Source organism: Myotis myotis, unplaced genomic scaffold (assembly GCF_014108235.1).
Source record: "Myotis myotis isolate mMyoMyo1 unplaced genomic scaffold, mMyoMyo1.p scaffold_m19_p_9, whole genome shotgun sequence".
NCBI lineage: Eukaryota > Metazoa > Chordata > Mammalia > Chiroptera > Vespertilionidae > Myotis > Myotis myotis.
In genome coordinates, this window is record NW_023416401.1 from 83,614,748 (window position 1) to 83,637,917 (window position 23,170).

A 23,170-nucleotide genomic window follows, 5' to 3' on the forward strand; every position below is an offset into this window, starting at 1 on the left:
CTCCTGCCTCCTGCTGCCAATCATATGTGAAGAACGGGCCCATTTCAGAACAAAAGCATACGCAGACCTGCAGACCTAGTATGGAGGAGAGGAAGCTTGTTCCGGCACCACAGGCCCGGTCTGCAGAGCCCCACCCCACCCCGCCCCTCCCTCCTCCCCCCACTCACGCTGCAGTTTTGTTGTTCTGGGCCAGAGGCCAGGTTTTTGTTGTTGTTTGTTTTCTTCAAATGTTCTGGTTTCTCTTTGCCCTGCATGGGCCTGGCTGAGTCGCACGGATGACAGTGGGAGTGTGTGCTCATGCAGACAGAAGCTGCGCCCTAGCCAGTTTGACTCAGTGGACAGAAGCATCAGCCTGTGGACTGTAGGGTCCCGGGTTCAATTCCAGGCAAGGGCGTGTGCGGGTTGCGGCTGGATCCCCACATGCAGGAGGCAACCAATCGATGTGTCTCTCTCACATCGCTGTATCTCTCTCTCTCTGTCTCTTCCCCTCCTTTCCACGCTCTCTAAAAATCAATGGAAAAACATCCTCGGGCGAGGATTAAAAAAATAAATAAGTAAGTAAAGACAGAAGCTGCAGCCTCCCTGCTGCCAATGAACAGGGCCTCCCAAGTTCATCCGACCTACCCTTCCCCGCCCCCAAACACACAGTTCTCATTAATTCTGGAGGACACGCCATTCCCTGGCTAGAAATTTATTTACAAAGAGATGCAAATGTGGTCCAGAAATAAACTCCAGCCGTCCAACTTCGGAGGCCCTGCACATCCACAGACATCTAGAAAGAGGTCTGAAAGTGGGCCGGGGCTGTCAGGCCCAAGCTGAGCTTATAGAGAAATGCAGGCCATGGCAGCGCACAGAGAGCCACTGTGAAGGTGTCAATAAGGCTCTGTGGTGATGTTGAACATCAAAAGTCGACCTGCGAAAACAAAACTGCCTGAAAAAGATAGAATTCAGAAAAGCAGCTGCCTCTGGCGGGGGAGGGGTTGGCAGGAAAGGGGCACTGGGAACTTTCCGGAGCGATGGAAGTGTTCTTGTCTTACTGAGGTGGCGTTTACATGGGTGTTGATGAAGGTCAACACTCACTGAATCAGAAACTCCATGTCTGTGCATTTTTTTTTAATATATATGTGTGTGTGTGTGTGTGTATATATATATATATATATACCTTTTTTTACTGATTTCAGAGAGGAAGGGAGAAGAGAGAGAGAGAAACATCAATGATGAGAGAGAATCATGAATCGGCTGCCTCCTGCACGCCCCACACTGGGGATCCAGCCCACAACCCGGGCATGTGCCTTGACCAGGAATTGAACCATGACCTCCTGATTCATAGGTCCACGCTCAACCACTGAGCTACGCCAGCTGGGCCGTGTCTGTGCATTTTATGGTGTATAAATTATATCTTAATAACAAAAAAATCTAGATTTATTACTTGGCCTTCATACAATGTTATGGGCTATTTCTGCTATCTCCTGAAGAAATTCTTCCTCTACTATATTAGTGCCAAGAAAAAGTATTAAAAACTAAAACTTAATCCAGACAGTGAACAACAGTGTCACTAGCGCAGGTTTTAAAAATTAAAATGAGACTAATTTCTATATGCCAGGAGCTATCGGAAGCATTTTCCGTGTTGTTATTTCATGTAATCCTCCCAACAAGCCAAGGAAATAGACCTGATCACCCGTTTTACAGATGTGGAAACTGAGGTTCAGCAGTTTGTTCAGATGAAACAACTTCTCATCAAAGTGGGGCCAAGGCCTGCACCTCAGCCACGTGCTCCACAGCCCTCACGCTGACCTACTGCGCTCCTACCTGGGTTTGAAATGCCGGGGCTTTCAAGATGGTCAGAGACATTTCAAAATGTGTTCTAGCCAAGAACTGCACGTTGATTCCCTGCACAAACATCTAGGGCCTTTCAGGGAAGTCGGCTACAGTCACCTAGAAATAGGTGGTGTCCAATTCATCTTCCACCCCAAGCTCCCTGTTCTGCAGGCCCCGGAAAGAAAGCCAGGACTTCTACCAGACAAACATCCCCTCTGCGTCCTGAACCGTCCCAGGGGCCCTGATCCTGAGTTAGAAACCTCAGGATGGCCCGAGGCTGCCGTCAACCGGCCGGCTTCTAGCTGAGGCCGGGTCCCAGGAAAACCAGGGGTCAGTGGCTTACACTGAAAATCAGGTCTTCCGGCTTCTCCTGGAAAATCCCAGGGACATTTCAGCGAGGAGACAGGACTGGAAGGGGTGGGAGCCCGCCTGGTCACCCCAGCCCCCACCCACTCCCCCAGCCCTTTTGCCTCACCCCAGTTGTAATACAAATAAATATACACTAATTAATAAATAATAACACAAGAATGAACTCTGTTTGGGGTACTCACAACGGTAAACCTACTTTTGCCCACCCCTGTATTTGTTGTGGGAGAGGGTCATAAAAATTGGAGCATACGGTCCATGTTGTTCTGCAACTTGCTTTTTCCACGTCAAGAAAAACATGAGTCACACCCTCCCGGGTCAGCACCTGGAGTGACTTCCCGGCTTCTCACTCCTGGGCAGCGCCCCGGAGCAGCTCCACCAGCATGTGGGTAACTACCGACAGACAAGTGTTTGTTTCCAATTTTTCATTATACGCAACAAGCCGCAACGAATCTCCCTGTACACACGGTCTCCGTGCAGCCCAGAGCCCTTCTGACATCCCAAGACCTTTCCTCGGAGAAAGGGAGGGAGCTCTGTCGCTGTGAGATCGAAAGAAACCCTTCACATCCGACCACGACCTCAAGCGACTTCCCCAGTCTCCTTGGCCCCTCAGTTCTCCCTTATCAAGCTGGGAGTCCTTTCCCGGGGCAGCTCGCTTCGCCTCTGGCCCACAGGGACCCTCGCTGACCGCCTCTGGGAGAATTCACCAGAGCTGATCTCATTCTCACCAACTTTTTCAGGCGTGTGAATTCCTGTTAAATTCATCCCCCCCCCCCCCCTTAGTCGTATGTACATGAATCTGGTTAAGAGAATGAAAAGCTTATTCCCAATGTGGCTGACATCCCCTCCCCACCATAGATGCCAAGATAAGGTAGACGAGGTAGTGGGGGTGTGAACAGATCTGTACCCCAGAACCTGTCGGGTGATGGGTTTATACCACAGGCTGGGCAGACGGGTACCATGAAGAACGAGGACACACACCAGGTCAGATATCACGCTTGAGGTGCAAGAGGCAGGGAGGAGGGGAGACACACAGCTAGCTATCTTCGTGAGCACTTGGGATCCCAATTTACAAAACATATGCACTTACATAACATACAGAATTTACTACACTGTATGTTAGAGTGCGCACAAAACACAGGCACATGTAAGGGACGAAAAGGAAATCGACCAGAACATAAATGGGGCATCTCGGGGGCAGCTGCACAGGGGCATTTGTGTGGGGGTTTTTCCCCCAGTTGTTCTTCAAATTTTTTTCCAATAAGGAAAAGTCCCTTTGTAATTGAAAAAGAAAAAGAAAAATGAACAGAAGCCCCTTGGGAGGCAGTAGAGAGCAGCACATCTGGGTTTGCAAAGAAGCCAATACACAGACTTCAGAGGCAGGGTCTGGAGCATTCCACGCGCCAGTGGGTGCCCTGAGCACAAAGCCACCCACGCGAGGTCCTAAGGAACTCCTACCACTTCTAGCGGAGCACCGGTCGGAGTGTGTCCAATTCACACAGAGCTCTCACATTGTTTTAGTGAGTTGTCAGTGTTCAAAAGTCAAGAAGAGATGCTGAAGATTAGAAAGAAAAATTACTCAGAACTGTGTATATCTTTTTTTAAATTTTCTTTATTTATTTTTAGAGAAAAAGAGGAAGGGAGAGAGAGAGAAACATACATTTGTTGTTCCACTTATTTATGCATTCACTGGCTGTCTCTTATATGTGGAACAACAAATCAAAGTTCCTCTCTCTTTCGCCTTCCCCCTCTCTCTCTCTAAATATAAATGTTAAAACAAATCTTCTTCCAATTAAAATTTAGCCCTACCTGGTTTGGCTCAATTTGGATAGAGCATCAGCCTGCGGACTGAAGGGTTTGATTCCAGTCAAGGGCACATGCCCGGGTTGCAGGCTCTATCACCAGTAGGGGGCGTGCAGGAAGCAGCCAATCAATGATTCTCTCTCACCACTGATGTTTCTATCTCTCTCCCCCTCTCCCTTCCTGTCTGAAATCAATAAAAATATTTTTTTTAAAAAATTTAACCATGTTTGTGAAAAGAGAATCTAAGTGTTCCCCGAGTCCAGCTGAGAGAGAAACAGGCAGCAATTACATACACTTCATGATGTCTCTGGAGAAAAAGGCATCAGCTCTGCCCTTTCCAGTGCCAGTCATGCTGAGCCGCTTTCTGTTCTCCAAGTCCTCTGAGCTCCTGTCTACCACAGGGCCTTTGCACGGCTGCTGTCTGCCCAGAGTCCTCCCACCCTCCTATTCCCCTTCCCATCACCTCCTCAAGAGGCCTTCCATGGCTACCCTGGCTAGTCTGCCCCTCCACAGCTCCCAGCCCCCACCTTCATCCATTCAGCAAACACTCCAGGAACCTGGGATACCCCGCCTGTCCTATGACCTTATTCTGTTACCCTCACAGGCCTTCCCACAATTTGAAGCAACTTTATTAATCTGTTTATTGTCTATCCCTCTGAAAATCAATTCCATGAGAGCAGGAATTTATATGTTTTGTTCATCACTGCACCCCCAGCACCCAACATGGTGCCTGGCGCATAGTTGGTGCTCAATTACCATTTGGCAAAGGAAAGGAAGAAAGAAAAGAAGGCAAGGGAAGGAATGGAGGGGCAATCTGGTCAGTTCTCTCACATTCATATACATGAAAGCACAGAATCTGTTACTTTTTTAAACCCTCCCCCTAAATAGCATACACAGAGTAAGTAGAACATGGGGTCTCAGAAAACAATTCAAACAGCACAGTCCACAGAGACCGGGGCTTGGCCTCCCTTGTTTGCTGAGACGATGAATGACGGAGGAGCAGAGTGACAGAAGGAAGGAATGGCACAGAACTCACTATCGTCTGACCCTGCTGATGTAGGAAATGGAGCTGCAACCTTAAAATCTTGGGGCGCCCAATGAGTTAGCTTGAGGGTGCCCTCTCCCTGAAAGGGCTACTCTCCCATTCCACATGCTAGAGCGAGAGAGACAAAGAGCTGTCTGTCCCCAGCTCTGCGGTCACTGAGCAGACAGGGCGCGTTACTCACCAGGGGGACCCAGTAGGTGTAGAGCGCACCGAGTCTCATTTCAGGTACAAACTGCGAGCAGGCGAGGAGTAAGAAATAGAGGTTGAAAAAGTACTTGAACTGGTTGAACAGCACCTGGAATGTGGAGAGAAGCGAGAGGAGACATTCAAGGCTTATCTGATAGGATTGGGCAGGGCGAGTGGGAGGTGAATAATGTTTTAAAACTTTCCTACAGCCGTGGCGGTGGCTCAGTTGGTTGGAGCGTCATCCCGTTCAACAAAAGGTTTCAGGTTCGATCCCCAGTGTGGGGCGTGCAGGAGGCAGCCGACCAATGGTTCTCTCTCATCACTGATGTTTCTATCAATCTCTCCCTCTTCCTTCCTCTCTGAAATCAATAAAAATATATTTTAAAAAAAAAATAAAAGAAAATGACGAGTCTCTCCAAGGCTAAGGTGGTTAAGCGTGATCGCTGGGCCACTGCTCTGGCCCGGCCACGGGGACACCGGTGGCCAGAATTCCAGAAGGCGTAGCTCCCAGAGGGAAGAGAGTGGTCACGTCTGCATCAGAATTCCCAGGAACAAGAAATAAACTTTTTCTTGAGTTAAGTTACTGAGATTTGGGGGAAGGGTGGGGAGGGCTGAGACAGCGAGCAATGAATGTAATCAAAATCATCCTTAAAAAACCATTCAGGGTGCGTGCAGGGTGGAAGGGGTCAATGGGGAAGAAAGGAGAGCATCTGTAATACTTTCAACAATACAGATAATTTTTAAAAAGAACAACTGAAACTATGCAATTAAAACATTAAGAAGGCACCAACTGTAGACTACCAAGAAAAGGTAATGGGATTCCATCATTAGCCTATTCAGAGGTCAAAGAGCCTTGTGAATAAAGGTAGAGAGAGACTCTGGTTAAAAGAAAAAAAGCATTTGAAGGGACCTTAAGCTACAGTATAATGCATGTGTGTGTCCGTATTATCTCACAATAAATCGAAGATAGTAACGTTTTTTCCTTTCCAGCATTGGAACTGGCTGCCGCTGCGGCTTCTATAGTCGATCAGTGTCTGGAGGCCACAGTGAATAAAAATCGGCGTTTGATTTGCGTGCGTTGGGGGAAGGTTGGAGGAGTTCCTGTCCATGTATTTGTATAAGTTAATGGGAAGTGCTATGACTACAGAGTAACACACCAAGCAAACCAGAAAGTCATTAGCAAAAATGTTAGCAGAGCAAAAAATGTTCCCAGAAATTCTTTGGGTGAAAGGATTAAAATGCATCTTTTTTTTTTTCTCTCTATACTCTTATCCCCCAACTTTCCTGCAGCTAAATATGTGTTTCGTGACGATGGGGGGAAATTTAAGCACTGGGGCTTTCCGGGGTTCTGGTTATAATGCCAGGTCCCTGTAATATCGTTTTCTCTCTTACGCACAACACACTAAATAAGTAATAAATGTGAAGTTGATGTAACTGATCAGGTGGTCTCACAGCTGTGCAGACAGAGAGCAGCCACCGCCAGTGGTAACGGGGTGTGGAAAAGACAAGCGCGTGTTCACAAAACCTGCCACGGGGACCTCCGTCTTCTAAGACTGGCACCACTGCGTGCATTTGGTGTGGGAAGAAAAAAACAGGTGTGGTCCCTGCCCATACATACCCCAGGAAGAAAGGTGAAGAAGTTGTACTTCTGATTGTTGATGACATTTCGGGGGTACCTCTGATCCCTCTTCTCGGGGTGCCCCAGCCAGACCGTGCGGGGCCTGGGCTCTCCCCCACCGCAGCATCTCAGCCACTCACAGCACCTGCGGGAAAGACACGCCCACAGCGTCAAGGCCTCGCCCTCCTCGGCACGTTTTCCTCGAAAGCTTCGGCACTGGGGCCCCTGTGGGGCCGCATCCTCGGGGGAGATGGGAAACAGAACTGGGGCTCCTAAGAAGCTGGGGTCGCAATCAAAGGTGCTTTGCCCCCAAGCCCAAATTATTTATTTCAAAAAACAGAATTCATCTTTCCACTGGCAAGATGGTTAGTACTTCTGCACTGTACAGAGGAGGGAAGAAAGCTCAGGAGAGTGGGTGCAGCCCCCGGGTTTGAGACGTGCGGGACAGCCGGGTCTGGCTCTGACCCGTGCCTGTCCTGTCCAACAGCCCTGCTGTTCGGGCTGCTGCTCACCCCGCGCTCCCTGTGGAAAGGAGGAGGGGCAGAGGCTGCCTTCCCCAGCGCTCCCTTCAGCGACACAGAAGGACGGAGACTCGCCCGGCGTGACCTGGACACGGGCCAGCGTACAAGCTGGAGGCGGGCCGGCCCGAGGGCCCCCCCCACCTGGCCGTCCCGGTCACCCGCGCGCAAGCTAAGGGGACGCCTGGGAACGTGGCCGGCTCTGGCGAACAAAGCCACTCGGAGACACCCCCAAAAGGCAGTGTGTCTTTCCCGAGAGCTACAAGCCCTGGTGAGCACGGCAACAGGAACACCCCACGGTCCCCTCGCGGCCCGAACACACAGGCTGGCGGGAGGAACCCAGCCCGGCCGGCCGGCCCCGCGAGACACCCAGCAGAAGTGAAACCAGCCGGACGGGACTCACATAATTACTTGTCACGGAGGAACTCCCTTCTCCACTCGTCCTGCAGGCCAAGCAGGCCCAGGTCAGGTGCTGGGGTCCAGGGCTGAGCAAACACAGTCCCGGGCATCAGGACCCCAAAGATTAGCAAGCCAGCAAGCTGCCTGCTCGGATGTTCAGAATTTCCACGCTGAAACTCGACGCTGCTGCTTAAAAATAGCCTCCTCGCTCCAGCGAACTGCTGCCCGGTACAGTGTGGCTCTGATAAGGGCGGCTTCGCTCCCAGCAACTCATTCGTGTTGGCGCCTCTTTAAGTCGTCCAACGGCCAGACACACAGAAGCCTCAAGTAGTCCAACCCCATTCCTGCTCTTGGGTGTGACTTACCCACATTGGCCATCTGTGGGCACTCTGGGTGTTGAATGAAGGAGGGAGGGGAGGAGGGACGGAGGGTTGGTTCATTTAATAGGAAGCACACCCTTCCATTTGCAGAACCGGAAATTCTCTCCCCATCCTACAATAACCCCGTAATGATGGATCCCACTGCTGTCTGTTTGTACTGAAAGCTAAAGAATGAATTTAAGGGACTCACATACAGTCAGGCTGGCTGTTTATAGAAGTTTTGTCGGTTATGTTTTAGCAGAAGGCTCGGCACAGCAAGCTGCCAGGTTAAACTGCTTGTTACTTCACTGGCAGGGGCGTGCACGTGCCCAAAGCAGCAGGACCGTCAGTGTGGCCTGCACTGTGGAGGCCAAAGACTGGGAGTAAACCTGACCAGTTGTCAAACCTGGCCGGTCATCAAACCTGACCAGTCATCAACCTGACCAGTGGTCAAACCTGACCGGTCATCAAACCTGGCTGTTAAATGAACAGAGAACGTCCACAAAATGGAATCCCAGCAATCTTTGAAGACCGAGAGCTGCATGGGCCGGGTGGCCCTACTGAGAGATGCACTAAATTGAAAAGCCAGGAGCCCCGGCCTGTGTGACTCAGTTGGTCGAACGTTGTCTCAAGCACCGAGAGGTTGCTGGTTTGATTCCCGGTCAGGGCACAAGCCTGGGTTTCGGGCTCCATCCCCATAGGGGACAGGCAGGAGGCAGCTCTCCCTGCCTCTCTCTAAAATCAATAAAAACGTATTTTAAAAAAAGAAAAAGAAAAGGAAGGAGCTGAGAGGGATGTAGATACAGACTTACACAGGCAGAAAATCTCCTTGGTGGTCTGTCCATTCCCTGGGCTGTCTTAGGAACCAGTGAATTCGTTTTGTTTTATTTTACTTTGCTCAAGCCAGTTGGGCATCTGTTAACCACTATGCCAAACCTCCCATCTGACGGTCGTGTCTGCCACATGGCCGAGCCCTCCTTAAAGATGTATCCCCAATGGATTTATGTGTCTGAGATCCTAAGCTTCTTAAGAGTTCCCGCTGGGCGAGGATGCAGAGAAAAGGGAACCCTCGTGCACTGCTGGTGGGAATGCAGACTGGTGCAGCCACTGTGGAAAACAGTATGGCGTTTCCTCAAAAAATTAAATATGGATCTGCCATTTGACCCAGTGATCCCACTCTTAGGAATATATCCTAAGAAACCTGAAGCACCAATCAGAAAGAAGCACCCCTATGTTCATAGCAGCACACAGAGCATTCCAGCATGACAGGAAGTTCTCCTGGACAGCGTTGCTTTCTCTCTCCCCTTTCAAGACACCTCCCCACCTGACTTTTTTATTTTTTATTTTTAGAAAGGGAGGAAAGGGGAGAGAGAAAAACATAGATGTGAGAGAGAAACACCAATCAGCTGCCTCTCGAACGCGCCCCAACCAGAGATCAAACCCACAACCTAGGTATGTGTCCTGATGGAGAATCAAACCTGTGGTCCGTGGGACGATGCTCCAACCAACTGAGCCACACCGGCCGGGGCGTCCACCTGACTACTGAACCGATCGATGTCAGTGCCAAAGAAGACAGACGAGGACATTGAAGGAAATTTCCTAAGCAGATTCCCAAACTTTAGCCATTTTCATACACAGGATTTCTGCGATATCCAACTACCTCTATTGTCTAAATCCGTGGTCAGCAACCGCGGCTCGCGAGCCACATGCGGCTCTTTGGCCCCTTGAGTGTGGCCATGAAGTTTCAATCGCACTGTAGGTGCACGCCCACACGTGGTACTTTGTGGAAGAGCCACACTCAAGGGGCCACAGTTTGCCAACCACTAGTCTAAATTCACAATTTTGCCTAAATCGGTGATTCCCAGTGGAGGTTAGCCACTGGTAGGTAGTAGGCAGAGCAGGCCAGGATGCTGCTCAATGTCCTCCAACTTACAGGACGGGACCCACGACAGAGGATGACCCGGCCCAAGTGTCAGCGGTGCCCAGGTCAGAACTCCATTTACATAAATGTATTTTAAGAGGTAACTTCATGTCACTATCATAAATGGAAAACCAGCATCACACTTTGTCAGACAAAGAAGGCAAATACCAAAATCAATGCAATGATCAACGCAATGAGAAGCTAACAAATCCCGCAAGACTCCCCCTGGACACAGCGGCGGCCAGGCCCGGGGCCGCTTCTCCTCCCTGTAGCGTGGAGACAGCAGCAGGGTCAGCTGTTAAAAAGGGGGCCCTGCCAGGGTGAGCAATACTGACGGAAAACTGGAAAAGGAAGTGGGTGTCTTCCTACCCGTCTCAAAGTGATTTAGCTCCTGTCCGTGAGTTACTCTATCACTGCAGCGTCTGGAAGCATATCTTGGGAACTAACGTCCTGCAGCATAAGCCTTGGGCGTGGTGGCCAACTTACAAGTGACCAAGTTTCCCTCGGCCCGTCCAAACAGAAGAGGCGGTAGCGAGGCCCTTCTCAGCTTCTGGATTTATAACCTGCAAAGCTCTAGCTCTTCCCCTCCAGGCCGCTGCCAGACCCCCTCTGCCTAGTGGGTGGACTTCAGGCCCCTCCCCCTCCAAGGTCTGGGAGGAAGGCGCCCAGAGCTATGTTGTGACAGCTGTCACCTGGTGTCGTGGACTGCTACTGCTATTTCCTAATACCAAACGGAGCTGTCTGTCACATGCCAGGGCAAAGTAACTCCCACCCCGCACCCCAGGCAGCCTGGGGACATGGCTGCGCCGCAGAATCCCTAAGAGGGAGAATTAATGGAGAGGCTGAAAAAGCAGTGACAGGCGAGAGCCACTGTTTCAACACAGCAGGACCACATGGACAGTGTTAGGAACACACTAGGAACACATCCCAGCCCTGCTCCACACCGGCTGTGCGCCTTCCAGCTACTCATCTGTGAGCCCATTTTCCCTCCCTGTAAAAAGATAAGACCTGCCTTGCTGAGTTACTATGAGGATAAAGATTTTATACAGAAAAGGGATAGGACAGGACCTAGCACATAACAGGCATTCAATTAATAGTAGATACTGAGCCCTGGCCAAGTAGCTCAATTGGTTGGAACATCAGCCCAAATGGTTGCAGGTTGGATCCCTGGTCAGGGCACATACAAGAATCAACCAATGGAGGCATAAAAAAAGTGGAACAAGTCAATGTTTCTCTCTCTCTCTCTCTCTCTCTCTCTCTCTCTCTCTCTCTCTCTAAAATCAATCAATCAATAAATATATTTTTTAAAACAGTAGATATTACTTCTCGAGTTATTTTTCTAGATTTAAAAAAAAACATGAAACAATTTTCTCACCTGTTAATATCAACAGCTATTCAACTAGGTTAAGATGTAAGGCTAGGCCCGGGCTCAGCATTGACCTATGAACCAGGAGGTCACCGTTCCATTCCCGGTCAGGGCTCATGCCCGGGATGCGGGCTCAATCCCCCGTGTGGGGCATGCAGGAGGCAGCCAATCCATGATTCTCCCTCATCATTGCTGTTTCTATCTCTCCCTTCCTCTGAAATCAATAAAAATATAACAAAATAAAAATTTAAAAGATGTGAGGCTAGAGATAACTTAGTCTCACTGCTTCCAGCTTAGACCATTTAAACAGAGAAAAGCCAAAGTAGATTTTTCTTATAAATTGACTCTAGAACAAACAAAGGTGATGACCGCTGATGTGCAGTGGTTTCACACGGCCAGGCCGACAGCAAAGGAAAAGCAAATATTACAGGGGGAAGTGCCATGGCAACCGTGCTTCTGGAAAGGTGACTGCTGCAGCCAGGAGCCGGCCTCGGAGAAGGATCCCGCCTGCTCTCGGGGCCGGCGATCGGCACCCACTCAGTGAGTATTCGCTGAGCTGCTGCGTGACGCACCAACCTTGCCGGCAGCCAGGGTCCAGGAAGTGCCCGTCTCAATGTTGACACTGGGAAGGCCCAGGAAGAAAAACTGAGAGCAATATGGAAAAAATAGTCTACAGCCTTGGGGGGTGGGAGGGACCGGGAGGGGAGGGACGGGGGGGGGGGGTTGAGTTCCTCCCCCCTCAGCCCCCCGCCCGAGGATAAATTCTGACCCCCAGGGACAGTTGGCAATGTCTACAGGGCTGTTTGGTTGTCCCAAATGCAGGTGCAGGAAAGGGAGGTACTACTGGCATCTAGTGGGTGGAGGCCAGGGATGCTGCTAAACATCCTCCGATGCACAGGGCAGCACCACACAGAGGATGATCCAGCCCCAAACGTCAATCACCCCGATTTGAGACCCTGGTCCAGAGCAGCATCCTCCACGCATGTCTGCAATGATGGAAAGGTTCTATATCTGCCTTGTCAGAGAGCAGCCACGTAGCCACATGAGACTTTCGAGTACTCAAAATGTAAAATTTAAATGTTATTCCCTCAATTTAAATAGCCACATATAACTAGTGCTTACCACATCGACTGTAGTTCTAGAGCAGCGGTTCTCAACCTGTGGGTCACGACCCCTTTGGGGGTCGAACGACCCTTTCACAGGGGTCGCCTAAGACCATCAGAAAACACATATATAATTACATATTGTTTTTGTGATTAATCACTACGCTTTAATTATGTCCAATTTGTAACAATGAAAATACATCCTGCATATCAGATATTTACATTACGATTCATAACAGTAGCAAAATTACAGTTATGAAGTAGCAACGAAAATAATTGTATGGTTGGGGGTCACCACAACATGAGGAACTGTATTAAAGGGTCGCGGCATTAGGAAGGTTGAGAACCACTGTTCTAGAAGGATGTAACCCAAATTGCTAAGCACAGGTGCCTGGAGGGGAGAAAATAAGGATGCTGGAAAAAGAGGAAGGGAGGTACAAAGCCAAACTTTTACTTCTTTGTTCTATAAACATCTCAGTGGCTAGGTGTGGTTTACTTAAGCAGGAGAATGCAAATCTCAAGTTAGAAAGAATGCAAAGGAGGAAGCTAGGTCACTGATGTCAACCATATCTCTGGCCACAGGATGCTACTGGCCAGAGGAGAAATGGGACTATATCCATGAAAAAAGTCAAGGTGGCGATTTCTCTTTAAATGGAGAGCTCAGATCTTCTGACCTAGCACATCCACCTGGAGGAATGTATCCTAGGCAACTACAGGGACCGGTAAGCAACAGGAAACACACAAGGATGCTCACAGCAGCACTGAGAGAGCAAAACCTGCAGAGGCCCAGATGTCCATTATGGAGGGACGCCCTGTACACTGAACCTGTGGCAATAAAAGAATGAGGTCACACACTGGCAGGTCCAGATCCAAGTGATGAGGTAGGGGGAAGAAAAAATAAAGCTATAGATATGCTATTTAGTATGCTACTAGCGGCCCGGTGCACAAATTCGTGCACATGGAAAGGAAATTAATTAGAAGAAATAGTTTAATATTGCTATTGGCCCTTTCTCTATAATAGAAGTGTCAACCAAATTCACAATCAACAATGACAGATGGAAACACACACATGCAATTGGCATCAGCAAGAGCTTTATATGTATGGAGCATGCGTGAGTCAACTTAGCCTTTTATAGATATAAAATAAACTTGCTTAATTAGACTGCTTTCTGATTTAGCTAAACTTTTTCCAACCCAGTGAAGCGCACCAACTTCTCTTACAGGTAACTGTCAGCAACACAGCAGTAAATATCAACATGAAGCAGATGATTATTGTAGATCATGCAGGGAGAAGAAAGGGTGAAATATTTAACTGCAGCCGTGTTTGACTATATTCTGCGCAGTGAGAAAACCTGAAGTCATTTTCAAGGTCTATCATTTCTTACTTCTTTTCAGTCGGGTCAAGTTTCTAAGCTTTCTAAATCTCTGTTTTCCGGCTAATGGAAAAAAAAATAGGATTCCACCGAGTCTCCTATCTACCTTCACCAGGACTTCTGTGAGGATCAAACGAGATGAGGCACAGGAAAACGCTTTACAGACATTTGGTTAAAGTGTGAAATGCTTCCACCTGGCTCTAAAGCAAGTCCTGTTCCTGGGCTGAAGAAGCTGCAAGGAGGCTAGTCATCGCTAGGGAGAGGAAGCTGGGCATTGGCACATGATGTCATTACTGGACAGAGGGAAGGACACTTAGCATATTAGCCTTTTACAGAGAGAGATATTATCGTTAAAAGTACATGCTAATATACCTATGCCTGGGGGAAAATACTGGGAAGCAAATACACACACACACAGGTGGTAATTTCTAGTTCTCCTGGGAGAAGGGGGCAGGCATAGATGGTGGGAACTGTCCCCTTTCCCTACTTCTCCTGCCTTATGTCTTCCCCTGTTGGTTTCTTTCTGCCCAGCAGTGCACCTAGACTCACAGGGCGTCCCACCCCACTATGGCTCAATAATTACGGGCTCAAGTCCAAGCCTTTGACCTTTGCATCCCAGGTCCTCCATTAGCAAGCCACTGACTGAGCTAAGGCAGGTGAGCTCCGAATGCTGGTGCCCAGTCCTTCCCTCGCTGGTCCTTTTCTCCAACTCCCAATCCCTCTGCAAGGCTCATTCACACCAGACTTCCTGCGGGAAGCCCCCACCTACTTACCCTTCAAAGCCCAACTCTGAGCTCTTCGCAAAGAGAGGAGGAAGCAGCTCTGAGCACCCCTACCCTGTACTTGGTTTCTCTCTAGACAAGGACTGGCGAGCTGACATGTCCAGAAGCCTAGCAAGCAACGGGCCTGTGGGATGGGGCACACTGTGGGAAGGAAGTGGCCGCCCCCAGCTCCTGCCAGGATATGTTCCTACATAAGCCCAGCACGACAGACCATCTGACTCTTCAAGACAGAGACGAAACATAAACTTGGATGTGCGAACACTCACTTTTTGGCAACTGGTGCGATTTTTAAATTTAATGCAAAGCAAAACCCATACTGAAATATCATTTTTTATTTAGCACGATGACCAAGATCAAAAAGTATAACCTGCACTGGTCAGTCCAGCCAAACAGATACTTTCATAGCTGGGAGGTGTCTAATTCAGGATTGCCTTGAGGGAGGGCAACTTGGTGATAACATCAAAATTTTAAATGCACATTCACTCTGACTTGATAAGTCCTCTTCAAGATATTCCCGTATGGGGGAGTGGGGTGGAGGGCGTCAAAGGGAAAAAAGGGGGGTATATCTGTAATACTTTTACAATAAAGATACATTTTTTTAAAAATACATGGGCTTTTTTTTAAAATTGATTTCAGAGAGGAAGGGAGGGATAGATAGAAACTTCAATGATGACAGAGAATCACTGATCGGCTGCCTCCTGCATGCCCCCCACTAGGGATGGAGCCCACAGCCCGGGCATGTGCCCCTGATCGGAATCAAACCTAGGACCCTTCAGTCCACAGGCTGACGCTCTATCCACTGAGCCACACCAGCGAGGGCTACGTGAGCTTTTTTAATAAATACTTTAAAAGTCTTTAGAATGACCTTCTCAAATTGATGCGTGGTTGCCTCGGGAGGGGCACGGGTAGCTGAACGGAGGGGGTGGGATGGCAGCTGAGTCTGCAATGTGCACACTTCTGTACCTTTTAAACACTGAACTATGTGACTTTGTGCTGATCAACTTTTAAATCTAGAAACGAACCCCCCTACCCGCCGCCCAAACAGCACACAGCTCTCAGTGTGCGGCCTCGGCTCCCAGCCGTGAGCTCGTGGGTCAGGCCCGGTTACAGCAGGTGCTCATGCACGCTGGGAGGGCTGATGACTCTCCCAGGCCCCAGGCACCCAGCACGCGTAGACCTGCTGCCTTACCTCATGCATTTACAGTTGACTGAGGTCACTGGCTCACGGTTCTAAGACAGGTCTGGTGCCACAGCACCCAGCCAGCACCAGCAGCCCCCAAAATGCCAGAGAGTGGAATTAAGTGATTCCTCAGACACCAAAACAATAAGCAAGAACATCTTTAAAGCGCTCAGTGTGGGCCCAGTGCTGCGGTGAAGTCCTCAGTGTGAGTTACTTCCCTTGGTGCTCACAGTGGGCCTACATGCGCCTTGGCCGGTTTGGCTCAATGGTTAGAGCGTGGACCGCAGGGTCTCAGGATCAATTCCCAGGCAAAGGCACGTACCTCACTTGCAGCCTCGATCCCCAGCCTGGATCATGTGGGAAGGAACCAATGATGTTTCTCTCTCTCCCCTCCTTCCTCCCTTCCACTCTCTCTAAATATCAACAGAAACAAATCCTCAGGTGAGGATTAAAAAAAAAAAAAAAAAAAGGTCCGCTCAGCTGGTGTAGCTCAGTGGTTGAGCATCGACCTATGAACCAGGAGGTCAGGGTTCGATTCCTGGTCAGGGCACATGCCCACATTGTGGGCTCAATCCCCAGTGTGGGGCGTGCAGGAGGCAGCCAGCCAATGATTGATAAAAAATACACACACACACACACACACATACACACACACACACACACACACACACACACATATATGTATTTTTTTAAGGAATGCTTTGTTTTAAAAAAGAATGGTCCTACAGGCGGTGCTCACAGATGGAGAAATGGCCTCAGACTGTCCTCCAGCTGGCCCAGCGGCCTGAACCACTGCCTTTGGAGACCTCAGCCCACGGCAGACTATGAGAGCCGCCTCTGGATCACCTAGACAGCCACCTAGAGAAAATCCAATGACAGGGACACAGCAAGGGTCCCAGTGACACCTGGCTCCTCCCTCCACCCCACCGGTAGCCTTAGCAACGGCTAACACTGCGACTGTGCTTTCCGTGGGCCACGTGGGCCACATGGGCCACGGCTTTGGGATCTCCGCACTCTGCACGCACTAACTCATCGAGTCCCGAAGTGCTGAGCACCGTAGCCATGCCCACGTCAGAGAAGCGCACTCACATGCCAGGGTCCTACAGCCGGTCGTACTTGAACAGAGGCCGTCCTGCTTAAATCCACATTCTCAACCCCTCAGCGCCCCAACAGCCTACCCTGGCCTCGGGGAGCCACCACCGTGTTAGTAACCTTTTTCCTTCCCAGATCCGGCTCCTCCCTGTTCCCATGGAGACCGGGGCAGCGCCACGGCCACACGCGCCCCACCTCAGGTGTGGCTTTGGCGCTGAGACAGCCCCAGGACGGCCATGGGAGGTGTTTCCCAGGAAGGTGCTGGGGGTCTGGGCAATGACAGCTCACAGGCGGGCACTCACCAGGTAGCATGGTCCCACCTTTTCTGATGCTGGTGCCGCAGGGGATGCCACCCTGGGCTCCAACCACCGTGCTGCCCGCCTCCACCCTTGGCAGGGAAGGCGGACAGTCTGCTCGTGGCCCTGCGGTCTGCACACAGCTTCATCATGAGAAACGACATGCAGACCTTCTTCTATTCATTCAACAAAGAAGGCTCAGCCTCTCAAACACGTCTTGCATAACTACCAACACACACCACCACGAGGGGCTAAGGTCACCCGGCCCATCCACAGAGCCTGTATTGTGTCCTCAGTCGACCACAGGCCCCTGTCCTCCACCCCCACCACCTCGCTCATTAATAAGCAGGAAGCCCAGTGGTGGACAGAGGAAGGAAAGCACATGTTTTTACTTCTTTCTCTCTCTCAGACGTTCCCAATGTTGTGGGCATGCACTGAGCATAAGCAAAACTAAAATGGCTGGTGGGGGCATTGCCCACACCCTAACCCTAGTACGTGGGGCGATTCTGGGTCTCACAGGGAGTAAAACAAGGGAGGCCTTGCAGAAAGCCCTAGAACGCCCCGTGGTCCATTTAACCCACTGGCCTTAGAGTCTAGCCTATGAAAATCCTCAAAAGGAATAAAGTTCACGCATCAAGCCATCCTCTCTAGCCCGGCCAGTGTGGCTCAGCGGTTGAGCGTCAACCTATGAACCAGGAGGTCACGGTTTGATTCCCGGTCAGGGCACATACCCAGGTTGTGGGCTCTATCTCCAGTGTATGCAGGAAGCAGCCAATCAGTGATTTTCTCATCACTGATGTTTCTACCTCTCCGATTTCTTTTTCTCTCTGAAATCAATGATTTAAAAAAAAAAAAAAGATATCTTCTCTAGACTAAGTCTAACTTATAATGGTAAAAATGAACTGAAATCATGTCATTGATAGGCATTCAATAAAAATACAGATAGAAGGTAACATACCTCAATGTTAACAAGAGGGCGGAGGGCTTTCAATAATTCTAGCTACTGCATCTTTAAGTTTTCTATAACAGGAACCACTACTTTTTAAAAAAGAAATTATTATTTTCATCGTGGAAAAAAATAAAACTCTAGAGCTTGAAAGTCGCTGCAGGGCCCCAGAGCTGGGGAGAGCGCTCAGGCACGGCTCCAAGTGGGGCAGGTCCCTCCTGGGCCACCCCCCTCCTGGGCCACCCCGGGCCTCTCTGCTTGGCAGGGCGTCGTCTGGCTTGCCCTGGTCCCCCAAGCTGCTGGTGCCATCATTTGGCACAAAACGGCCCACTGCTCCTGAAGGGGTTGTTCCTGACTACCTGACAAAGGCCCAGCCCCAGTCTTCACTGCCTGAAGATGTCAGAAATCTTGGTGATGCAGCAGAAGTTGCTGGGAGCCCTGAGGACTGAAACAGCGGCAGCTACAGCTGAGCAGGAAATCTGGCATCAATTTGAGATCTGTGACCCAGGCCTGGGACAAGCTGCTTCTGTGGCTAATTCCTTAAAGCAACAGGCTGAGTGAATAAGAAAGGGGGAGGGAGGGGAAGGATGGAGGAGAGGGAGGGGAAGGATGGAGGAGAGGGAGGGAGGGAGGGAGGGGGGAGAGGCCTCCCTTTTCTTTCTGTGCAGAAGGTTGTTCCATTGCTTCTCTGCCTCCTGGCCCCAACACTCCGCACACACCTGCACTGAGAGCCCGCCGTGCGCCCCGCACACCACCCACACCCCACAGGAATTAGGAACCCAGAGTCCCTTGGGGATCTTAATGTTTTCAAATAAAACTAAGGGCACTGGAAGCAGGCAGGCTGACCGGAACTGTGGCTCCTACTCCTCATCATTCACTCAGCGGGTATTAAGTGAGCGCCTCCTACGTGCCAGAATCCGCGCCGCGCTCCGGAACATGTAAACAAGGCAGAGGAAGGCCCTATTTTATCTGCGGTTCTGCGGGGCCATGAGCAGAGCTGTTTGGCGAAAGTCCTGCTGCAGATGGCGCTCTTCCCACCCCAAACAGGTGCCTGCTGGGGTCCCGGGGTCTGCGTTCCCCTGTGTGCCTTTGGGGTGACGCTGCATTGGAGGGCCAGCCTTCAGAACGGAAACATTTTTTTAAAAATGAAAACAGGAATCCATTTGTGGAACTATAGGGCCCGGGCTAAGTAAATTAGCGAAGTCTTTTCAAAGAAATATTCTGTTGCCATTTAAAGCGTCGTTTACAAAGGCCCTGGTGATACAGAAAAGGCCCTGCGCTACAATGCTAAGTGGGAAAGGTAGGAAATAAAAACACGCACACTACATGGTTATCATTCACAAGACGACGTAGGCCCGGAAACACAGCATACGCTGAAGTGTTTGTGATACCTGTGGTTGTCTTTTTCTTTTTTTATATATTTTTATTGATTCCAGAGAGGAAGGGAGAGGGAGAGAGAAACATCAATGATGAGAGAGAATCACTGATCAGCTGCCTCCTGCACGCCCCCCACTGGGATCGAGACCGCAACCTGGGCATGTGCCCTTGGCCAGAACTGAACCCTGGACGCTTCAATCCACAGGCCAAAGCTCTATCCACTGAGCCAAACCGGCCAGGGCTTGTTATTATTGATGAGAGAGAGGGAGGGAAAGGATGGGGTGAGGGGGAGACATCGATTTGTTATTCCACGGATTTATGTGCCCTGACCAGGAATCAAAGCACAACCTCTGTCTATTGGGACGATGCTCCAAGCCAGGGCAGTTGTGGTTTCTTTGAAGGGAAAGTTAACGCCAGGATTATATTCAGCGCTTTTCTCTGTTCTCCAGTTTTTCTTTAATACACATGCACACATGTAACTTTTATATTTTATAAAGTACAAATAAATATAAAAATATATATTACATTAAAATTTGGTACATAAAATTGTATATAATTAAGAAATATAAACACATATAAATGTTGAGAGTATAAATAAACTACAGTTTTTTACTGTTTCCCTATAATTAAACTCCTCAAGGACAGGGTGCTGGCTGCTGAGGTGTGATTATTTTGCCTGGCTTACCTTCAGGTTTCACATGACTTGGCTAACCTGTATCTCAAAACTTAACCTCAGGCCTTGCGTTCTGATTATTAAAGCAATGTTTGTTAGTGTAGAAAATTTGGAAATTCCAAAAGACTGTAAAGAAGGAAGTGGGTCGCCCTAACCGGTTTGGCTCACTGGATAGAGCGTCGGCCTGCAGACTCAAGGGTCCCAGGTTCGATTCCGGTCAAGGGCATGTACCTTGGTGGCGGGCACATCCCCAGTGGGAGGTGTGCGGGAGGCAGCTGATCGATGTTTCTAACTCTCTATCCCTCTCCCTTCCTCTCTGTAAAAAATCAATAAAATATATTAAAAAAACAAAACTTAACCTCAGGTCAAGAAAAAGGAAGCCTCTCTCACATAAATCATAAGGAAAAGAATGCATTTCTTTCGATATTACTCTGTTCCCACAAGGACAGCTGAAATGAAAGGAGACAGACGATACCAAGTGTCGGTGAGGATACGGAGTGACAGGAACTGCCCCCGATGGGGACACACCACTGAGTACTAACACGCTGGAACATTACCCATTTCTACTCACGCTAACTCAAATACACCGCAGGGCCCAGCCAAACCACACAGTACCTGGGCTCCAAGATACGTTCACAGCAGCACTAGTCCCAGAGCCAAACCTGGAGACAGCCCCAGGGTCCAGCAAGAGGGGAAGGGACCGAGAGATGACATGTCATACAACGTCTACATGTGGCCACGGGGACGAGCAAACTACAGGGTGGGGTAAAAGTAGGTTTACCGCTGTGGGCACACTTTTAGATAGAGTTCGTGCTTTTACACACTCGCAGCCTCGTCCACTCGCCCACGCCCCACCCACCTTCCCCCACTGCGCTCGCAGCTGCGCCCGCCTTGCCACGCCTGCCCGCCGCCCCACGGGCCCGCCGGCTGCCAGCCTTGCTGCGATCAGAGCCTGTGGGCTGTGGGGGAGGGCTCGAGAGGTGCTCCATGCACCTCATGGTGACCGGTCGTTTGGTCGTTTTGGTCGAGACGTCTCCTGACCTTTTATTATTATGATTATTTTCCATATGAATGGTAAACTGACTTTGACCCCACCCTGTGTAATACACATGCAACGTGGTCTAATCTTACAAACAGAACATGGAGCCGGTAAAGCCAGGCACCAGGGAGCACCTGCTGTTTGATGCATCTGTTCACAATCAGGCCCAAGGAATCTCTGCTGTTAGCAGTCAGGTCTAGTTAAATGGGGTGTGGGGGGGGAGTAGCGAAGGGGGGCGTACAGGGGACGTTCTGAGTAGCGGCCTGTCTCCTTAGCTGCAGGAGTGTGTTCACGTTATGAAAATTCACTGACTGCATGCATGAGTTGTGCTCTTTAGTGAGTGTGAATGTATATGTATATGTATATGTATATGTATATGTATATGTATATGTATATGTATTTGTATATGTGAGTACATGTGCATAATCTTTTTAAAGTCAGCTTATTTAGGGAACGGAATCCATGGGACAAGTGGTCTTTCCTGTTCACTACCTGGTCCATTGGTTTGCCTGAACAGGTTGTCATCCTTGGAAGAGAGCCTCTAATTGCCTTTCATTTGGGGAGTAGGAAAATGAGGAGAGAAGATTGGGGGGGGGGGGGGATGAAGTTCTCCAGTTTTACATTTTATTTGAATTTTTATGGAGACTGACTGTATAAATGCTAAAAGGTATTCATCAGACTCAAATGACTTCCTTTTACAGAGTGAGGACAAACATTTTAGAAACAGATATTCTGTCCTTCCCTCCCCTCGCCCCAGCATGAATGTGCCTCATACGAAGAGGGTGAGAAAAAAAATACTGATCAATAAGTGACTCTGAAAACAGTTACCATGTTTCTGAAGAATGTATACTTACTAGGATAACTTGAAGTTTCTAGAACTTTCCTGTCATATCATCATGTCTGCTAATTATCAGCTTTCACTGCGAATAACAGAATATACACATACCTCCAAAGCACAGAAGCCTGCAAAAACCCCAACAAAACCGCCTGCTCTGAACGGACAGCACAGGAAAACTCGCATAGGAAAGGGCGTGGAGGCCAGTGGCAAAAAGCTCTTTGCTGCCTACGTTCATATGAAGGGAAAATGGGTTTTTTAAAATACAGAAATGAGTCTTGGTCCTTCTAAAGCAAAACCATTCTAAAGGGGAAAGAACCCTCTGTCCCTTGGGCTGTCATCGGTAAGAGGGTTGCCGGGAGGGCTGAATGGGGCGATCCACATGGAACTCAGAACAGTGCTGGCCGCCTACTGAATGCTGGGCGGCGATGCAGTGCTCAAGTTCATCTACCCCAAGCGTGTCGCACTCGCGGGTGTGGCCCGCCGGCCGCAAGTCTGACGTACTTGACCTGCACCGTCCAAGTGTCCAGAGCTAACAGCCACCACACAACGTGCAGCTGGAAATGCGACGGCTGTAAGCTCGTGGAGCACAGGGAAGCACCTGGGGCTGTGCCAGGGCTGCGTCCCTCCTGCAGCCCGTGGGAGTGTTTTAGGTTAAGATGGGGAGAGGGGGCGTCAGCCCCAGCCCCAGGACTTTGCAAGATGCTAGCTCGAGACTGGAGTGTCTAGAGCAGCGGTTCTCAACCTGTGGGTCACGACCCCTTTGGCGGTCGAACGACCCTTTCACAGGGGTCGCCTAAGACCATCCTGCATATCAGATATTTACATGACGATTCATAACAGCAGCAACATTACAGTGATGAAGTAGCAACGAAAATCATTTTATGGTTGGGTCACAACATGAGGAACTGTATTTAAAGGGCCAGCAGGTTGAGAACTGCTGGTCTAGAGAAAACGGCTGAAGGGCTCATGAAGATTTATTAGCAACACCAAGCGAGACCACACCTGCCGACGTGGCCACGAACGAGGTGCTTTCTGCACTGGCTGCCGGTGGCTGCCACAATCCAAGAGCACA

At 49.7% G+C, this 23,170-nt stretch overlaps 1 protein-coding gene across 4 annotated transcripts in view; it reads right to left on the minus strand.

The window, feature by feature from the left end:
* LOC118662633 (probable phospholipid-transporting ATPase IIA) overlaps positions 1-23,170 on the minus strand; it is a 113,252-nt gene that overhangs the window by 78,203 nt on the left and 11,879 nt on the right. For 3 of the 4 annotated variants that reach the window (XM_036321235.1, XM_036321238.1, XM_036321236.1), the window contains exons 2-3: positions 6,837-6,981; positions 5,214-5,327 (exon numbers count right to left, since the gene is read on the minus strand). In XM_036321235.1, the coding sequence (XP_036177128.1) occupies positions 5,214-5,327; positions 6,837-6,981 (259 nt within the window). Of the gene's footprint in view, positions 1-5,213; positions 5,328-6,836; positions 6,982-7,757; positions 8,029-23,170 lie in introns of those variants that run through there. The other variant, XM_036321237.1, reaches the window with a different exon arrangement.